Source organism: Dermacentor andersoni, chromosome 4, assembly GCF_023375885.2.
Source record: "Dermacentor andersoni chromosome 4, qqDerAnde1_hic_scaffold, whole genome shotgun sequence".
NCBI classification, from domain to species: Eukaryota; Metazoa; Arthropoda; class Arachnida; order Ixodida; family Ixodidae; genus Dermacentor; species Dermacentor andersoni.
Window position 1 is genome coordinate 89,359,601 of NC_092817.1, and position 14,233 is coordinate 89,373,833.

General features: G+C 44.0%; 1 protein-coding gene across 3 annotated transcripts in view; it reads right to left on the reverse strand.

The window, feature by feature from the left end:
• LOC126536440 (cell adhesion molecule Dscam1-like) overlaps positions 1–14,233 on the reverse strand; it is a 549,544-nt gene that overhangs the window by 148,797 nt on the left and 386,514 nt on the right. For all 3 annotated transcript variants that reach the window (XM_050183398.2, XM_050183399.2, XM_055074012.2), the window contains exons 6-9: positions 11,144–11,416; positions 9,920–10,327; positions 9,374–9,535; positions 5,586–5,870 (exon numbers count right to left, since the gene is read on the reverse strand). In XM_050183398.2, the coding sequence (XP_050039355.1) occupies positions 5,586–5,870; positions 9,374–9,535; positions 9,920–10,327; positions 11,144–11,416 (1,128 nt within the window). The remainder of the gene's footprint in view (positions 1–5,585; positions 5,871–9,373; positions 9,536–9,919; positions 10,328–11,143; positions 11,417–14,233) is intronic.

Consider the following 14,233-nt stretch of genomic DNA (forward strand, 5'->3'; position numbering starts at 1 on the left):
TTGCCTTCTGTCTCCACTGGAGCTAGAACGCCCTGGCTGGGTGTCGAATCGGCCGCCGTGAGTCAAGCACCAGAACGATGCAAGCACTGAGCTGGAGATGGAGCTAACATAATTCTCAAGTGAAACCTTCACAGTGCAGAGGATTAATGCTTTGATCCGGTGCGCATTTTCTATAGTACTCAGGCAGCAGACGGCTCGAACTCTGGACAGGCCACAGCTTCAGGATATCCGGGCCCAAACTTTTGCGTGTGATCTTCAGTCCCCTGCTTCTGGCACGTAAGAAAACTCCAGAAATAAATTTGTTAAAGCCACGAAGGGGACCATTTCCCATTTCAGTTTGTTACCGACGGCAAGGATTCCAGTTGCGCTACTTTCACAATAATAAAGATTCACAATAATAAAGATGAACAATATCGCCTAACATCCTTCTTCTTTTTTTTTTGTGCGATTCGGGGGTCATGACTACTTTAAAGTCCCCGGTGGGTGTACTTGGTTTTCGAACACAGTACTCACAAAAAAAAATATTCCGTTGTCCCATAGCGTCGGGTCTCGTTAGGTAGCCTTTGTGCGGCCTCGACACGAAGAATAATTGCGTCAGCGCGTGTGCAACGTTGTTCGAGATGTCGACGCCACCGAAACTCGTCGTCCGCCAGTCGAAATCAGTATTTGGTGCAGAGTCGTCGCGACAAGGCCGGAAAATGATAGCGTGTCACCGGGAACCGAGGACGGAACTTGGCCGCGCGTTACGTGACCTGAATGGAAAGCTGAATTTCTCCGTTGCCTGGCCTCCTGTGTTGTCATTATTCTCTCCTTCTTTACTTGTCTGGGCGCCTGGGCTGTAGTGAGAACATTTTGGAAGACTTCGACGGATGTGTCGTCATTCTTTCTGGGCCGCAGGGTTCTCACGTCGCGCAATGCAAAGTTCACCGCATTTGTATATTTCGTTCTCTCTCTGATTGTTCCGCACCACCAAAACAAAAGTATAAGCAAAAAGTCCATAGTTAAGGTTGTGCTCATTTAACTCATTGCGAACAACAACAACGACGACGAAAAAAAAAACATCTTTTGTACGTTTTCTTTTGTAACATTATTCTACTAGTTCATGAAGCGGTCCTGAAGGGTCATGTGGCGGAATACCAAATTCCTTCATTCGCGATGTAAGAGGCTTCATACCTAATATGCAGAGCAAGGACTATAGCTTGGCTTGATCGTGCATTTACGAGAGGTATAAACATTTTATAAAGTTGGCACATATATCAAACTTCATCGCATACACGTACTCCCCGGTTTTAAGTCGTGTGCCGTGGACCATGTACGGAACACCGAATTTGTTTTAAGCGTCGCAGATCTGTTCATAACAAACGTATCCACACTTATGAATCGTGTCATAATAGATCTTAGCACTCAAATGCTGTCGCATTGGCATCAACAGTCATCAGAGATGGCTTCTTCAGCATTCTTTGATTTCATGTCTATTGAGCGTGGAACTGTCGCGGAGCGGCAGGTGCGAAAGAAGTTTGGCTTTCAGTTAGTGTTAAGCGTCCCGCGGGCTTGATATGTCAAGGAATAAATTGATAGGTGCGCTTGGTCGCGAAAGTAGGATTCTTCGTATGAAAACGCGCCTGTAGGACGTGACCACCTTTGTCGCAGTTTGGAAGCGGCAGAGTCTTCGCCGCCCTGGAAGAGTTTAAAATTGTATGCTTTAGGACTAAATTCTTATTGATAAAACAGAATGGGTGTTCAAATAAAAAAAGCAATTTGAATGGGTAAATGCGTCACTAAAAGTCATATTTAGAACAGCCAGCTTTGTAGTGCCACTAAACTAGCGCTCTTGAATATAGCATAAATATGTTTAAAACTATGTCTGCTTTAAAATCAGTAGTTTTATTTGCAGTTCCCTCCTCTTTCTTTCACTACCTGCATTTATCTGCTTCTCCCAGCTACGGTAGAAGTGGAGAAGTCAAAACACCCCAGCAGAGTGGACGACAGAAGAATTATTGCAAAATGAACAAAAAAAAGTGCTGGCCATGCCCGCCGCTTTCGTGCATTAAGTCGGGAAATCAGACTGGGCAGAACTGACTCTCTTTGTAAATAAATATTTGTTATTTAGTCGGATGGTGCCAACTGATAGCGCGAGTTCACAAATGCAATGCATTACAATTGCACACAACACTGCTAAACTCACAATGCAAAGAAGTGGTAAGGCGTACAGACACGGACACAAGAGAAGAGAAGTGGACAACACGAACGCCGACTATCACTTGAAGGAAGCACTGAGGTGAAAAAAGAAAGAAGACCGAAAACTCATCTGTGCATGCTCTGGAAAGGTAGCACCACGTGTCGGTCGGGTACACGTGCAGGTCTACATGATAGGTAACTGTTAAGGCAATTGATCTCTTCTTTATGTAAGGTAATCTAAGGCTGACTCACGCACGCACTTCCGCCATTATCGATATGCCATGCCTCGACCATAAGACGCGTATCTTCATTCCTATGCCTGTACAATATCGAGCATTCATCTCACTTAGGCGTGCAGTTACGATCTTGGCAGTACTCCCCTAAATCTTCGATGCCATTGTTAAACTTTCAATCCAAGCATTCCAAAGTAGTAAAAAACGGAATACCCATGTCATGCCTTAAGTCTTCTCTCACCAGATTGTGCATGCACAAAATGAGCACAAGTTCTAATGCACAGGTCCGGCACCTATTAGAAGCAGGGTATCCTAGCGTAGCAGCGGCCACTGTGGCTGAGCACCTAAAGAAGTCGATTTCGGGGGGGATGGACATGATTACAGAAAGCAGTAAGAGCAAGAAAAGAGTCGTGGCTATTCCTACATTCATTCAGTATCGCACAGGCTTAAAAAAGTTGCAAGTAGATATGGTGTTTATGTCGTTTTCACTGCTCCCAATAAGCTAGCTAAGATATGCGCTGCCGTGCAGAGAAAAAAGGAACGGGTGAAAGGCAGAAAAAGAACACATATTTTTCCAGTGAAGCACATCAAGAACAATTTTACTGACTGTCGTATGGGTGTGGTATGTAAATTTCCCTTTAGCTGTGGCCACTTCTATATAGGGCAAACGAGGCGGTGTATCAATCAGAGGCTAATGGAACATAAAAGGTCGTTAACCAGTGGATCGCCTTCTAATCTTTCCTTACATTGCCAAGATTGCCAAGATTGTAACTGCATGCCTAAGTTAGATGAATGCGCAGATATTGTGCAGGCATAGTAATGAAGATACGCGTCTTATGGTCGAGGCATGCAATACCAATAATGGCGGAAATGCGTGCGTGAGGATTAGTTTGCATTACATAAGGAAGAGATCAAATGCCTTAACAGTTACCTTTCACGTAGACCGGCACGTGTACCCAATTGGCATGTGGTGCTACCTTTCCAGAGCATGCGCAGATGAGTTCTGTGTCTTCCTTCTTTTTTCGCCTCGGTGCTTCCTTCAGTTGATAGTCGGCGTTCGTGTTGTCCACTTCTCTTGTGTCCGTGTCTGCACGCGTTACTCTTTCGTTGCATTATGAATCCTTACCAACTAGATCAGCTTTCTGTCGTTCTAAACTGCTAAACTCGCTTCTTCTTTTGGAAGGATATTTGTTTTTCGCAAAGCCTGATGAAAAAAAAAACTTAAGCTGCCACTTCTGTGCAAAAAAAAACTTATCTTAAGCGTGAATACGCAAAATGAGAACTGAAATTTGTTTGTTTGTCCTACAGCGATTCTTGCTCTTCTCGAATCTAATGAGAAGGTCGCGAGTGGAACCGTTATACGTTGGCCGTATAAGGCCCGCATATTATTTTGCTCTATATTAGCCCATCAATTTAGTAATTTAGAATACTCTGAAAGAGGTTTCGCAAAATTAAAAAAAAAGCGAGCGACTGCTCACAGAATCGAGAAAAAGGCGTGAAGTGAGGCGAAAATGAAGTCAGGCGTCATAAAGCAGGGTCATCATGTTCTATTGCTGTACGAGAGAAAGAATCAGTTCGTGCGCCTTGTTGACTTTAGCGAAAACTCATATCTTTATGACCCGAGGCGAATAATCATGAACTGCCTTATCCGTGCGACTGTGTTATATTACTTCAGACACTAAGCTCTTTGTTAGACATAATCGTACGTTTTTGGCTGAACCGAACAACGAAGCTGAACAAACTACATCTCATATTCGCTGAAATATTGTTGACATAATATCTTGATTGCACAGAACGGGTCCCGAAATTCCATTTCGCATTCGTTATCTTGTTCGTATACGTACTTGACGTCATAAATTACGTATTCCTCCGGGGATGAGAGTAACAAACAAGAAAAACATTTTCGTTGCATATCAGCTTAACATTTGATCTTGAGATTTCTTCTGTAATCTCTTGTATTATAGTGATTATTCCTATAACAACTGAGTGAAGTATAGTGTAATTTATGTTTTAGTTGTCGTGTTCATGCTGACGCGCTCAAGGATTTGCAGAACGCTCCTGGAAGCAGCCGTCTTCGTTGTATGCAGGTTACGCCTGGTGGCGGCCACTGTGTGTCTGATAGCCCGCCAGGCGCATGTGCACACTGTTGCAGACGTGTGCAATTCTGTGCACATTGGTTTTTGAGAGCGCTCGAGCTTATTCGATGCCTTCGCTTTGCGGAAGTGGCCAGCTCACACGCTCAACAAAGCAGTGGACCGATCTGTATTGTGACGGACATCTGCTAAGTAGCAATCGAAGCAAGTAACCTTGACCTCTAGAGCTAAGGTCACAACAAATCGGTTCTTTAACATCCAGGCTGCGCTACTTTTCTGACACTAAAATAAACCTCGACACTTTCTTCATAGAAAACTTAACAGGGCACTTTTGCATCGATGGTCTTATTGTGCAATTTACAGCCGAATGCAGGAGTCAAGAAATATTTTTTTCAACTTCAGAATTTGTTTCCAGCGTTTCTGGTTCGCTGGGTACTAACGCATTTCTGCCTTTAAATAAATATTCATGGCAACACGCGACAAATCACAGTCCCTTATTACGCTTTAATTCTTAAACTGTATATGTAAACGAATTTACCATGTCTCCCAAAACAAGGGAAGGCTGCGTTTACCTTGCGGCAATGTTTATTTTCTTTTTCCTCCTAGATTTTTATTACGGCTGCTGGTGGGGATAAAGTTACATATTAATGCAGTTCATCTCCTTCCATACGTCTCAGAAGCCCGATATTCGGTGTTAGGGCTTCCTGGTAAAGGTGTTCAAATTCTACGGTCTGCGTTGCGCATATCGTACAGGTGTGAGAGCATCGTCTGCTAGGCTGATTCAGTCCCTACGTAGCCTCTGCTGTTTAGTATAGGCAAATATATCGTTTGCAACCACGTATTGTAACCACTGTGAGCGCAGGAGCAAGTCTGCGCATCTCTGCTTACGTCGGAAGCGAATAAGCAGCAGGGGTTGTTTCTAGCCTAACAGAATAGCCTAGCACCCGACGGCCGGACAAGAGTAAGCTCTGTGCTCATGCGCCTGCCGTTACCGCTTTGGTAGCTGCTTCCCCGTCACAGTTGTGTGTCTCTTGCGCCAAGTGCTTTGGTAAGAAGGAAACGCGCGCCACCATTTCAGTACCTTTGACGGTCATCGTGGCCGACCGGTTGACAGCGGCGGCTGGATTTCGAGCGACGCAGGTGTAGTTGCCGCTGTGCTGGGGTCCAACCGAGTGGAAGGTCAGGGAAGAGGTGAACGCGTTGAGCATCTCTGTGTGCGCGCCCAAGTCCGGGCCCAAAGGTCGGCCGTCTTTGAGCCAACCAATGAACACAGGCGGATCGCCGTCGATGACCACACATACGACCACGGTCCGCATGCCTTCCTCCAAGTCGCTGGGGAACTTGAACGGGTCCACCTTTGGTCCCACTGTCAACGATAACAAAATAAGTGATAGCGAATCAACTATTATTTAAAAAAAAGGTAGCAAAGTTGCTTGCAAGCTAAAGTCGCGGCATTGAAGTTTGATAAACAGGCATTAAGTCCGCCTTCTGGAGCACAGGCCTGTAGGTGAGCGACGGTAAAAGAATTTAGTGAATCGCACTAACCTTTGGTAAAGCGCTGGTGAAAAGAAAAAATAACTTAATAGGCAAAACTTGCGACAAATACAAATAACATTATGATTTGCAGTGAAAAAGTTGTTAATCCACTTATGATAAAACGTGGCTAAGTACGGCAACTGGGATATGATGAGGAGTGACTTATCACCTGAATGTCTCTGTGAAAACAGCATATGCTGGAACAAGAAATGAATTCTTATATTCAGTTTGTACTCATAACTCAAATAAAGCGTAAAATATTATATTAGTGAGCGTCCGACAAGTATTCTGTAGCACCGACCAATTAAGAAATGTCAAGTAGTTTTTGAAACATTTCGCATAGGTACAAAAGATATTTATGATTACATAAAACCATTCTTCAACCGAATCGCCCTGAAAACGTTGCCTTATTCTTCCTCACTGCAAGTGGTATTCAAATAAGCGGGTTTTTTCTTTAGCACTTAAGCACCGGTTTTCCCCATTGAAGGCGTGACGCACTTCTTGTCATGTGTCAATGGCAGTATATTTAATTTATTAAGCAGGAGACTACTTATTAGACAGAATTATATTCCAATCTATATTCCCTTTTTATTGTACCCTGCCTAAACTCAAACTCTTTCCAACATAATTAATACGGCTTAATATTTAGACAAGTGTTATTGGGGTCGCACACAGACGCCAATACGTCAATCAAGCAAAGCGATAAGCCCGCCAAGGATATGACGGTTTATAAGAGGTCAGCCTAACTTACATACCCATGTTTTCTTGTAATATCAACGTGTGCATAAATATAACATTGCACGCTGCGCAACGTACGCGTGACTGTTGTGCATCCCCCGTTTTATGAAACGACAAAGCTGGGCCTATAATATTGGTACTAGTTATTACGCAGCGAACAAACTTCACCTAAACTGAATAAGACTGCTCGACGTCACCAACTCACGGAACGCGAAAGACGCTGTGCTGGAGTTGCGCCGGCGTAATTTTGAATATCTATGGTTCTCTTAACATGCGACCAAATTACAGCGCACGCGGCATACGCATTCCTTCCCCGACCTGCAAGCGGTTGTTGCACCCGCCGCGGTGTTTCAGTGGCAGCGAATATTCAGATAGATCGCTCGCACCACTTTCCGCAGTTTCCAAGTCAACGTTCTATCTGAAGTTATAGAAAGGCACTGGTCATCATATGCTTGTTCGGCGTTGAAGGAAACTTGCGATTTGTGCCATAGAATGAAATGTTTCAACATTTTAAGTTTTGAATAATTACCAGCAGAGTGCTTGTGACGTGCGCTCACAAATTCAATTACCTGTTAACCTAATTTATTCTGCAAAAGTTTGGACGTTCAGATCACAGGTCGGGTCCTTGTGCTCCCACATATGCCTCGCCAAAGCTTTCGCTCGCATACCGTGGAGAAACATGCAGATTTATGACTGCGATTGTACAACACCGCCACAATTCTAGTAACACTGCCAGCGCCACAAATTTGTTGACCTGTAAATTTCCCCATTAAATGTGCAGTAAGATGTCAGTAAACTCACTTATCGCTTTATGCCGAGTTTGTCTGGACAACATTTTAGCGCTGGGCTGTAAACCACAAATGTGTACAAGGAAGTGTAAACTACTGGATGCGCTAATTTCAACACTATATTCCCACAATAATTTATGCCTTTATATACCATCCACGAAAACAGCAGGTCTGGTCAGCACGTCAAACTTCTATTTCCAACGAAGCCGTCTGTTTATCAAGAAGCTTGATAGACGCAGTGCTTACACAGGTTTCACCACACTATCTGACAAGCTGTGCCTCTATAATTTCGCGCACATCGTTGTCTTTGTACCAGGCAAGAATTCCACATGCGGTGACCAAACGGCCATTAGGACAACACCGCTTGTCCTATGCATTCCCTACCACAGGGCAATGGCAGTTAGCACACCACTTCCTCTTCATAGTCTACATCGTAAAGCATAGTAAAGGACGAGCGTGACGGTCATGTATCCGCTCAATGTCAGGAGTGCGATGGCGCTCCCTTGTTTACCAATTCTGTAGTTCTTTCAAGGCACATGGATAAGGATGTGCGCAAAATTACAGAGGCACAGACTATGAGATGCAGTGAGGAAAGGTGGACAAGCAGCGCGTCTATCGACTTTCTTGATAAGGACGCGGCCTTTTTAAATAAAACTTAGACGTGTTTACCAGGAGTGACGCTTTTATGCATGGCATATAAAAGTGTACATTTTCCCAGGAATACAGTTAGTTAGCGCATCGTGCTGTCTACGTCTTCTTCGCGAGGCTAAAATTTTATCCAAGTTCGAATACGTCCAACATACAAGAATTCGGTTTCTTCTATTGCTTTAAAGTCATGCGTAAAGCACGCTTTACAGGTTTTCTTATGCATACGAGCGGGTTTTGTGGCGAAGCCTGTGAAGCGTGCTTTACGCCTGGCTCGAAAGCAACAGAAGTGTCCTCCCTTGTCCGTGTTTTTTGGCGCTGTTTTAAATAGGAATGATCCGTACCAACTAGCTCGCACCCAAACCCTTCTGAACCAAAACAAACTCTGCGGGAGAGTGCAAGGGGCAGCGATAAGCGAATTATTTGAGATGTTAAGGCACGTCTATGAGTGCAATACATTATGACACGTGTACTTCTTCATCTTCATCGGGTGACCACATTTCACCGCCTAACAAATGTTATCGCTCAGCGCAGGACGCGCCTGCATGTATCGGAAGTTTCTCGAATGTTATCGATGCTTCTATCCGGTGTCTCTTGTCATCAAACGTTGTGTAATCTGATTGCATGTACGCGCGACGCGAATTGTGTAGTACTTTCGAGAAGACAAGCGGGCACCGGCGATTACTCTGGAACATTCGATGTTTCATGGGTAAAAGCCGTCGCGCTTGACCCACAGATCAGATTTTCGACGATCGCCGACTGCGTTCGACGCTATCGTTGTGCTTTAAGAGTTGCCGGTTTTTGAGGGCACAGGTTCGCCCAATAAAGAAACTTAGTTACTTCTTTCATAGTTTCGCTGTTGTAATCTCCGTTGTCAGTACAACGTGAAAATATAATGAAAATTAATAATTACTAGCCACCTGATTTCTCTTTCTCTTAACGTACCATTAGCGGATCGTACATAAGATTTTATATAGAGGTAGGTCTTATATTATACAAAACAAAATCTCTGGCTAACTTTGTTTCACTTTTTCAATATTCGCTGCGCCTCAGCGAAAATCGGCCGATTTCCTGATCCAAAAGTGAAAGTTGAATGTAAACATTGTTGCCATTGCAAGGATACGCAAAAAAAGAAACAAGGACTTCCGTAATTTCAACTCACCCATGACGTGCACGTGCAGTGGTCTCCTGGCAATGTCCCCACGTCCGTTCTCAGCGACGCATTCGTAGGTACCTTCGTCCGCTTTGCGGTTCACTTCCGACAGAACGAGCGTGCCGTTGGCATGAACGAGCTGGCGGTGGCCGCTCGGAAGCGTTCGTCCCTCTGAAAAACAAAGAACGCAAAAAAAAGAGAAGGAAATGGCGAGAGCGTCATTTGCATACGTTTTGGTAGACCAGTATCTGGTAGGAAAATTTGAACAATACGCCCGACCTGAATAGTTACGAAAGGATGCTGCACAAACCTGTGACGATAGATGTCATTCAGCAAATTAGTGAGCTGAGTAATGATTTTACCATCCGAAACACCTAGCACTTGTCTAAAGGCGGTGAGCGGATTACGTCAACATGGCAATGCACTACAAACAGATTTTTGTGACAGGTCTCTTAGAGCCGTCGAGGCTTAAACAAGAGTGACGTTTCAACCTAAACACCCGTTTTCTTTCGATGCCTCCGCACCTTGAACCTTAATTAGAGAAGGCACGCTCACCTCGCTCCCACCGGATGGCAGTGAGCGGATATCCGCCGACGGGGCAATGCACCACCAGGCTCCCTCCCGAGAGCGCAGTCACGTTGCCCATGGGCCGGATGGCGGGTGGCCCATACACGTTCACGCGGGCAACGTGCGCGACCGAGCCTACGTCGTTGGCGGCGCGACAGCGGTACACGCCGCCGTCCTCAGGCCGCACGCTGCTGATGTTGACGTAGCTGACCACGCGGTTGTCGCGTGTGACGTAGTCGCCCACTCGGTAGCGGATGGTCTCCGGCAGGTGGCGCCCGTCCAGGTCCCACGTTACTTGAGGCAGCGGGTTGCCCGTAGCTGTGCAGCGCAGTGACACTGAGCCGCCAGGCTTGTGGATGGACTCGGAGAACACGCTTTCCAGGACTGGTGGCTCGTCTTGTGTTATGGCGTACCAGGCCACAAGAAGAGAGAAAAAAACTTTATTAGTAGAGGCGATGGGGTTTCTATTCAAGCGGTAGCTATAGAATTTTGTGAACGCGCTCGATATTTGACGACGAGGAAAACGTGAAGCGCGCTGATGATGATGTGCACAGATGAGAAAGGTTTGCGCGTGATGATGATATCTATAGTTGAGGAAGATGAAATTCATAGTCGCATACTGCGCTCATCAGATATTATTTAAAGTCCCCTTTTGCGGTCATCTGGAGTAATGATTTCTAGAGCTTCTTGTCTCTGCTCTTGAGTACGGCTTCTTCTAATGTCGTGTTTTATTTTTTATTGATTTTATTATCGTGCACAAATTCTACATAAATCGTCAGTGACAAATAGCACTTTTCCAGATCTTCAGGGGGACGGTATGTAAAGGCTGGTAATATTTGCACGTCAAAATATCATATTCAATTTGTTTATTACTGGCGTGTCGCAAATTATCCTATTAATTCGCACGTTAGACCACATGTTGAAATGGCGTTATTAAAATGAAGCAGTAATGAAGTCGTCTCAATTGTGCATAAGCCTCGAGGCCAGCTCCAACTTCTCAATATCGGTCCTCAATTTGTGCTCCAGAATGTGTAAGCGTTTACACTCAACCATTTTAGCTCACTGCGGAGGAAAGCTAAGCATAACGCCGAACTCACCCACTTTAGATTTTTTAAAGTGTTTCATAATTAAGGTGCTTTGCGAGCTACAGTGCAGGTGTTTCACGGGGGTAATTCTGGTCAAAACTTGAACCTTGGCCTCGTCAAAGCTCACCATTAAGGATGACCTCAGAGGCGGCCTGCGCTACTTCGAACTGGTTGCGCACGAAGCACTGGTACATGCCACGGTCCTGGCGCTTGACAGCGTTCACCACGAGCACCCGGTCATCGAAGAGCAGCTTGACCCTGTCCGAAGCGTACAGGGGCCTCGCGTCCTTGGACCAAGAGAGCTCACGCACCGGATAGCCAGTCGCCGAGCAGTTCAGCCGCAGTGTATGGCCGATGGACGCCGAGACCCGTGACGGGCTCACACTGGCACGTAAAGGGGCTGCAAAAAAAAGAGCGGGAGATATTGAATTGAACTGAACGTGAATGAATAAATAAATTTATGCTTTCTGCGCTTAACGTGCCAAAGCAACATGGTGTATCAATCAATCAATCAATCAATCAATCAATCAATCAATCAATCAATCAATCAATCAATCAATCAATCAATCAATCAATCAATCAATCAATCAATCAATCAATCAATCAATCAATCAATCAATCAATTTAAATTAATTTATTAATCATCGTTACTGCGAGAAATTCTTAGACCTAAGAAAGGTCTAGGAAATGCGAGCAAAGAATACGGAAGCGTTTTTGCTGCAGAAGGCTAAGACCTGCCCAGGTTGCGAGGTTAAGGAGCCAGGGCGACACAGACCGTTATCAAGTTACCCAAGAAGTGCACCGGACTATATCGACACGATTTAGCCATACTTACCTGAGCGAGGCAGTTACGGGTAAATATGGGAACGGTCATTTTCATATCGAACAAAAATTACGATCTCAGGTATAGCTTCAGCTTCTGAATTATCAAATCACATTTATTACGATGTTTGATGGCGCGTGCTTCTCAACGAAGCAGCTAGCGCTTTCCCACCCCACTGTTGTTGAACATTTATGCAACACTGACTATGGTTTTTCTTTTCTTTCCTCATATGTTATTCCTTTTTTCCCCCTTCCCAAGTGTAGGGTGGCCAATCAGGCACGTCCTTGGTTAGCCTCCCTACCTTTCCCTCTTTTTGTATTGATATAAGGAGATGTCGACGAACAATTAAAGGCACCGACTACTCCTTAGCTCTTGATTGGGTCTAGCATACAGCATACAGGGTTCAAGATTACATATCAAATAACCTTTTCACATAAGCACCAGGACTGTCAAGGAACGTTTTCACAGTAGCACTATGACGTAAGAAATACGTGATACATACGATATACTAGTTAAATGACTCCACAGTTCTGCAGAAAAAAGTCTGAAAACTACAAATGATACTGTCGCCTAATAACACAGTCTTTAGTCAGCTCTAGACATAGATCGTGTAAACGCATTATCACGTATAGTCACAACAAAACAGTCAAGATAACATAATCAACAAACATATATGTATATATATATATATATATATATATATACAGCGACATTGACATGAAACGAAAAATAAAAGTGTTAATAACGGCCAACAATGCCGCCGTCTTCAAGAACAGTCTTTAGTGCTTTTAAAGCGCTCTTCTGCAAGGAAGTTGTTGGCCAAGGACCCAAAAATTTGTTTAAACTGAAAGGTCTGCGGTCTAATGTAATTAGGGATGATTTAAGTCGGCGTCTTGGTGTGTCGTGATGTGGGTAATCTAGAAGGAAGTGATGTATATCTTCGTCTACTATCCACAATCACATTCGGGGGTTTCCGCACGGCCAATTTTGCGTAAGAAATGTTTTGCGTAGCAGGTGCCTAGCCTTAATAGGTGAATAAGTGTTTCCATAGTTCTGTCTAATGCCAATGAAAATTTAAATTCAATAAACGAATCAATATGATAAAAATCCGAGCTCTTAGAATTCTGGTCAAACCACGTATTTCTACACATTTTTAAAGACGTTGTCCTCTTCGTTTCTCTCCCCATGCAACACGTGAAGTTGTTTCTTTGTCGTAAGGCTTTACATCCCTTAGTAATACATGACATTTTCTGACTACCACTTTATCTAACCGATGTGCAACTCACTTTTCATTCCGTAATAATCTTTCCCTGCTAAATGCGAATGTACTTTATGAGAAATTATTCTTTTTTTGCATGCGCCCGTCATAGAATTCTCTTGCGTCCAAACTTAAAGAAATTATGCGTATGGATGTACAGGTATTTAGGTGAAAGCCAAGTGCTTTCATTGAACACATGATTATTGCGTTTTCGTTTATTTAGTTTTGTGTGCCTTATGTTCTTTTTTTAGTTTGTTACTGAATCTGACTGATACGGCTTCTGCATATTTAAAATTCTTTATTCAGAAATTTGCTCGAGATTTGTTTCATTACACTTTCTTCTTTCTTTTTTTTTTGCCACTATCGGAGATTTTGCCTGCGTATTCAGACATTGGAAGGTCTACGTGCACATTTCCCTAGGCATTAGTGCTGCATTTTTGCAACCTAATAATTCCGTGACTCAGTAATCAAGTAATTCATTTTCCTATCAAATGAATAACTGAAAACTTCGTTTTCACTTGCATCTCCGCATACTTCGCCCTCAGAGAATGGACGTTAATAATGCCACCTAGTAGTGACAGTGAAGCACTGCGCAGTAGCAAAAATTGTGAGACAGGAAACTAACCCTTTACTGGGCAACCCCGTGCCCAGAAAAAAAATGAAGTTGCACTCAAAGCACAACGATGACCGCGAGCACACTCTATGACAATTTGATTTTTGGGTCAGTGCGTAGGCTGTTTATCCGTGATTCGTCGAAGGATCCAGAGTAACCACTGGTGCCCGCATGCCTTCCAGAAAATACAACACTACTCGCGTCGCCCATACGATGTGATCACAAAAGGTTCGGTGACAACATAGGCAACAGAACGAATCAACGATAACATTTGAGAAAGTTCCAGTGAATGCAGGCGCGTCTTGCGCTGAGCCATAACCTTAAGTTGTCAGCGGCTGAAGCACACTCCGCGAAAAAGGAATAAACAAGTGGTCAACAATATGCACGCGTCAATATTAAATAAACTAGATTCGAAAGTGAAATAAAAATATTTGTATCGTTCTATTTTTGACTGCCTATTGTAGACATAGCAAATAATGCAGCGTACCCCACATAATGAAGGGAACTTGGAAGAATATTGAGT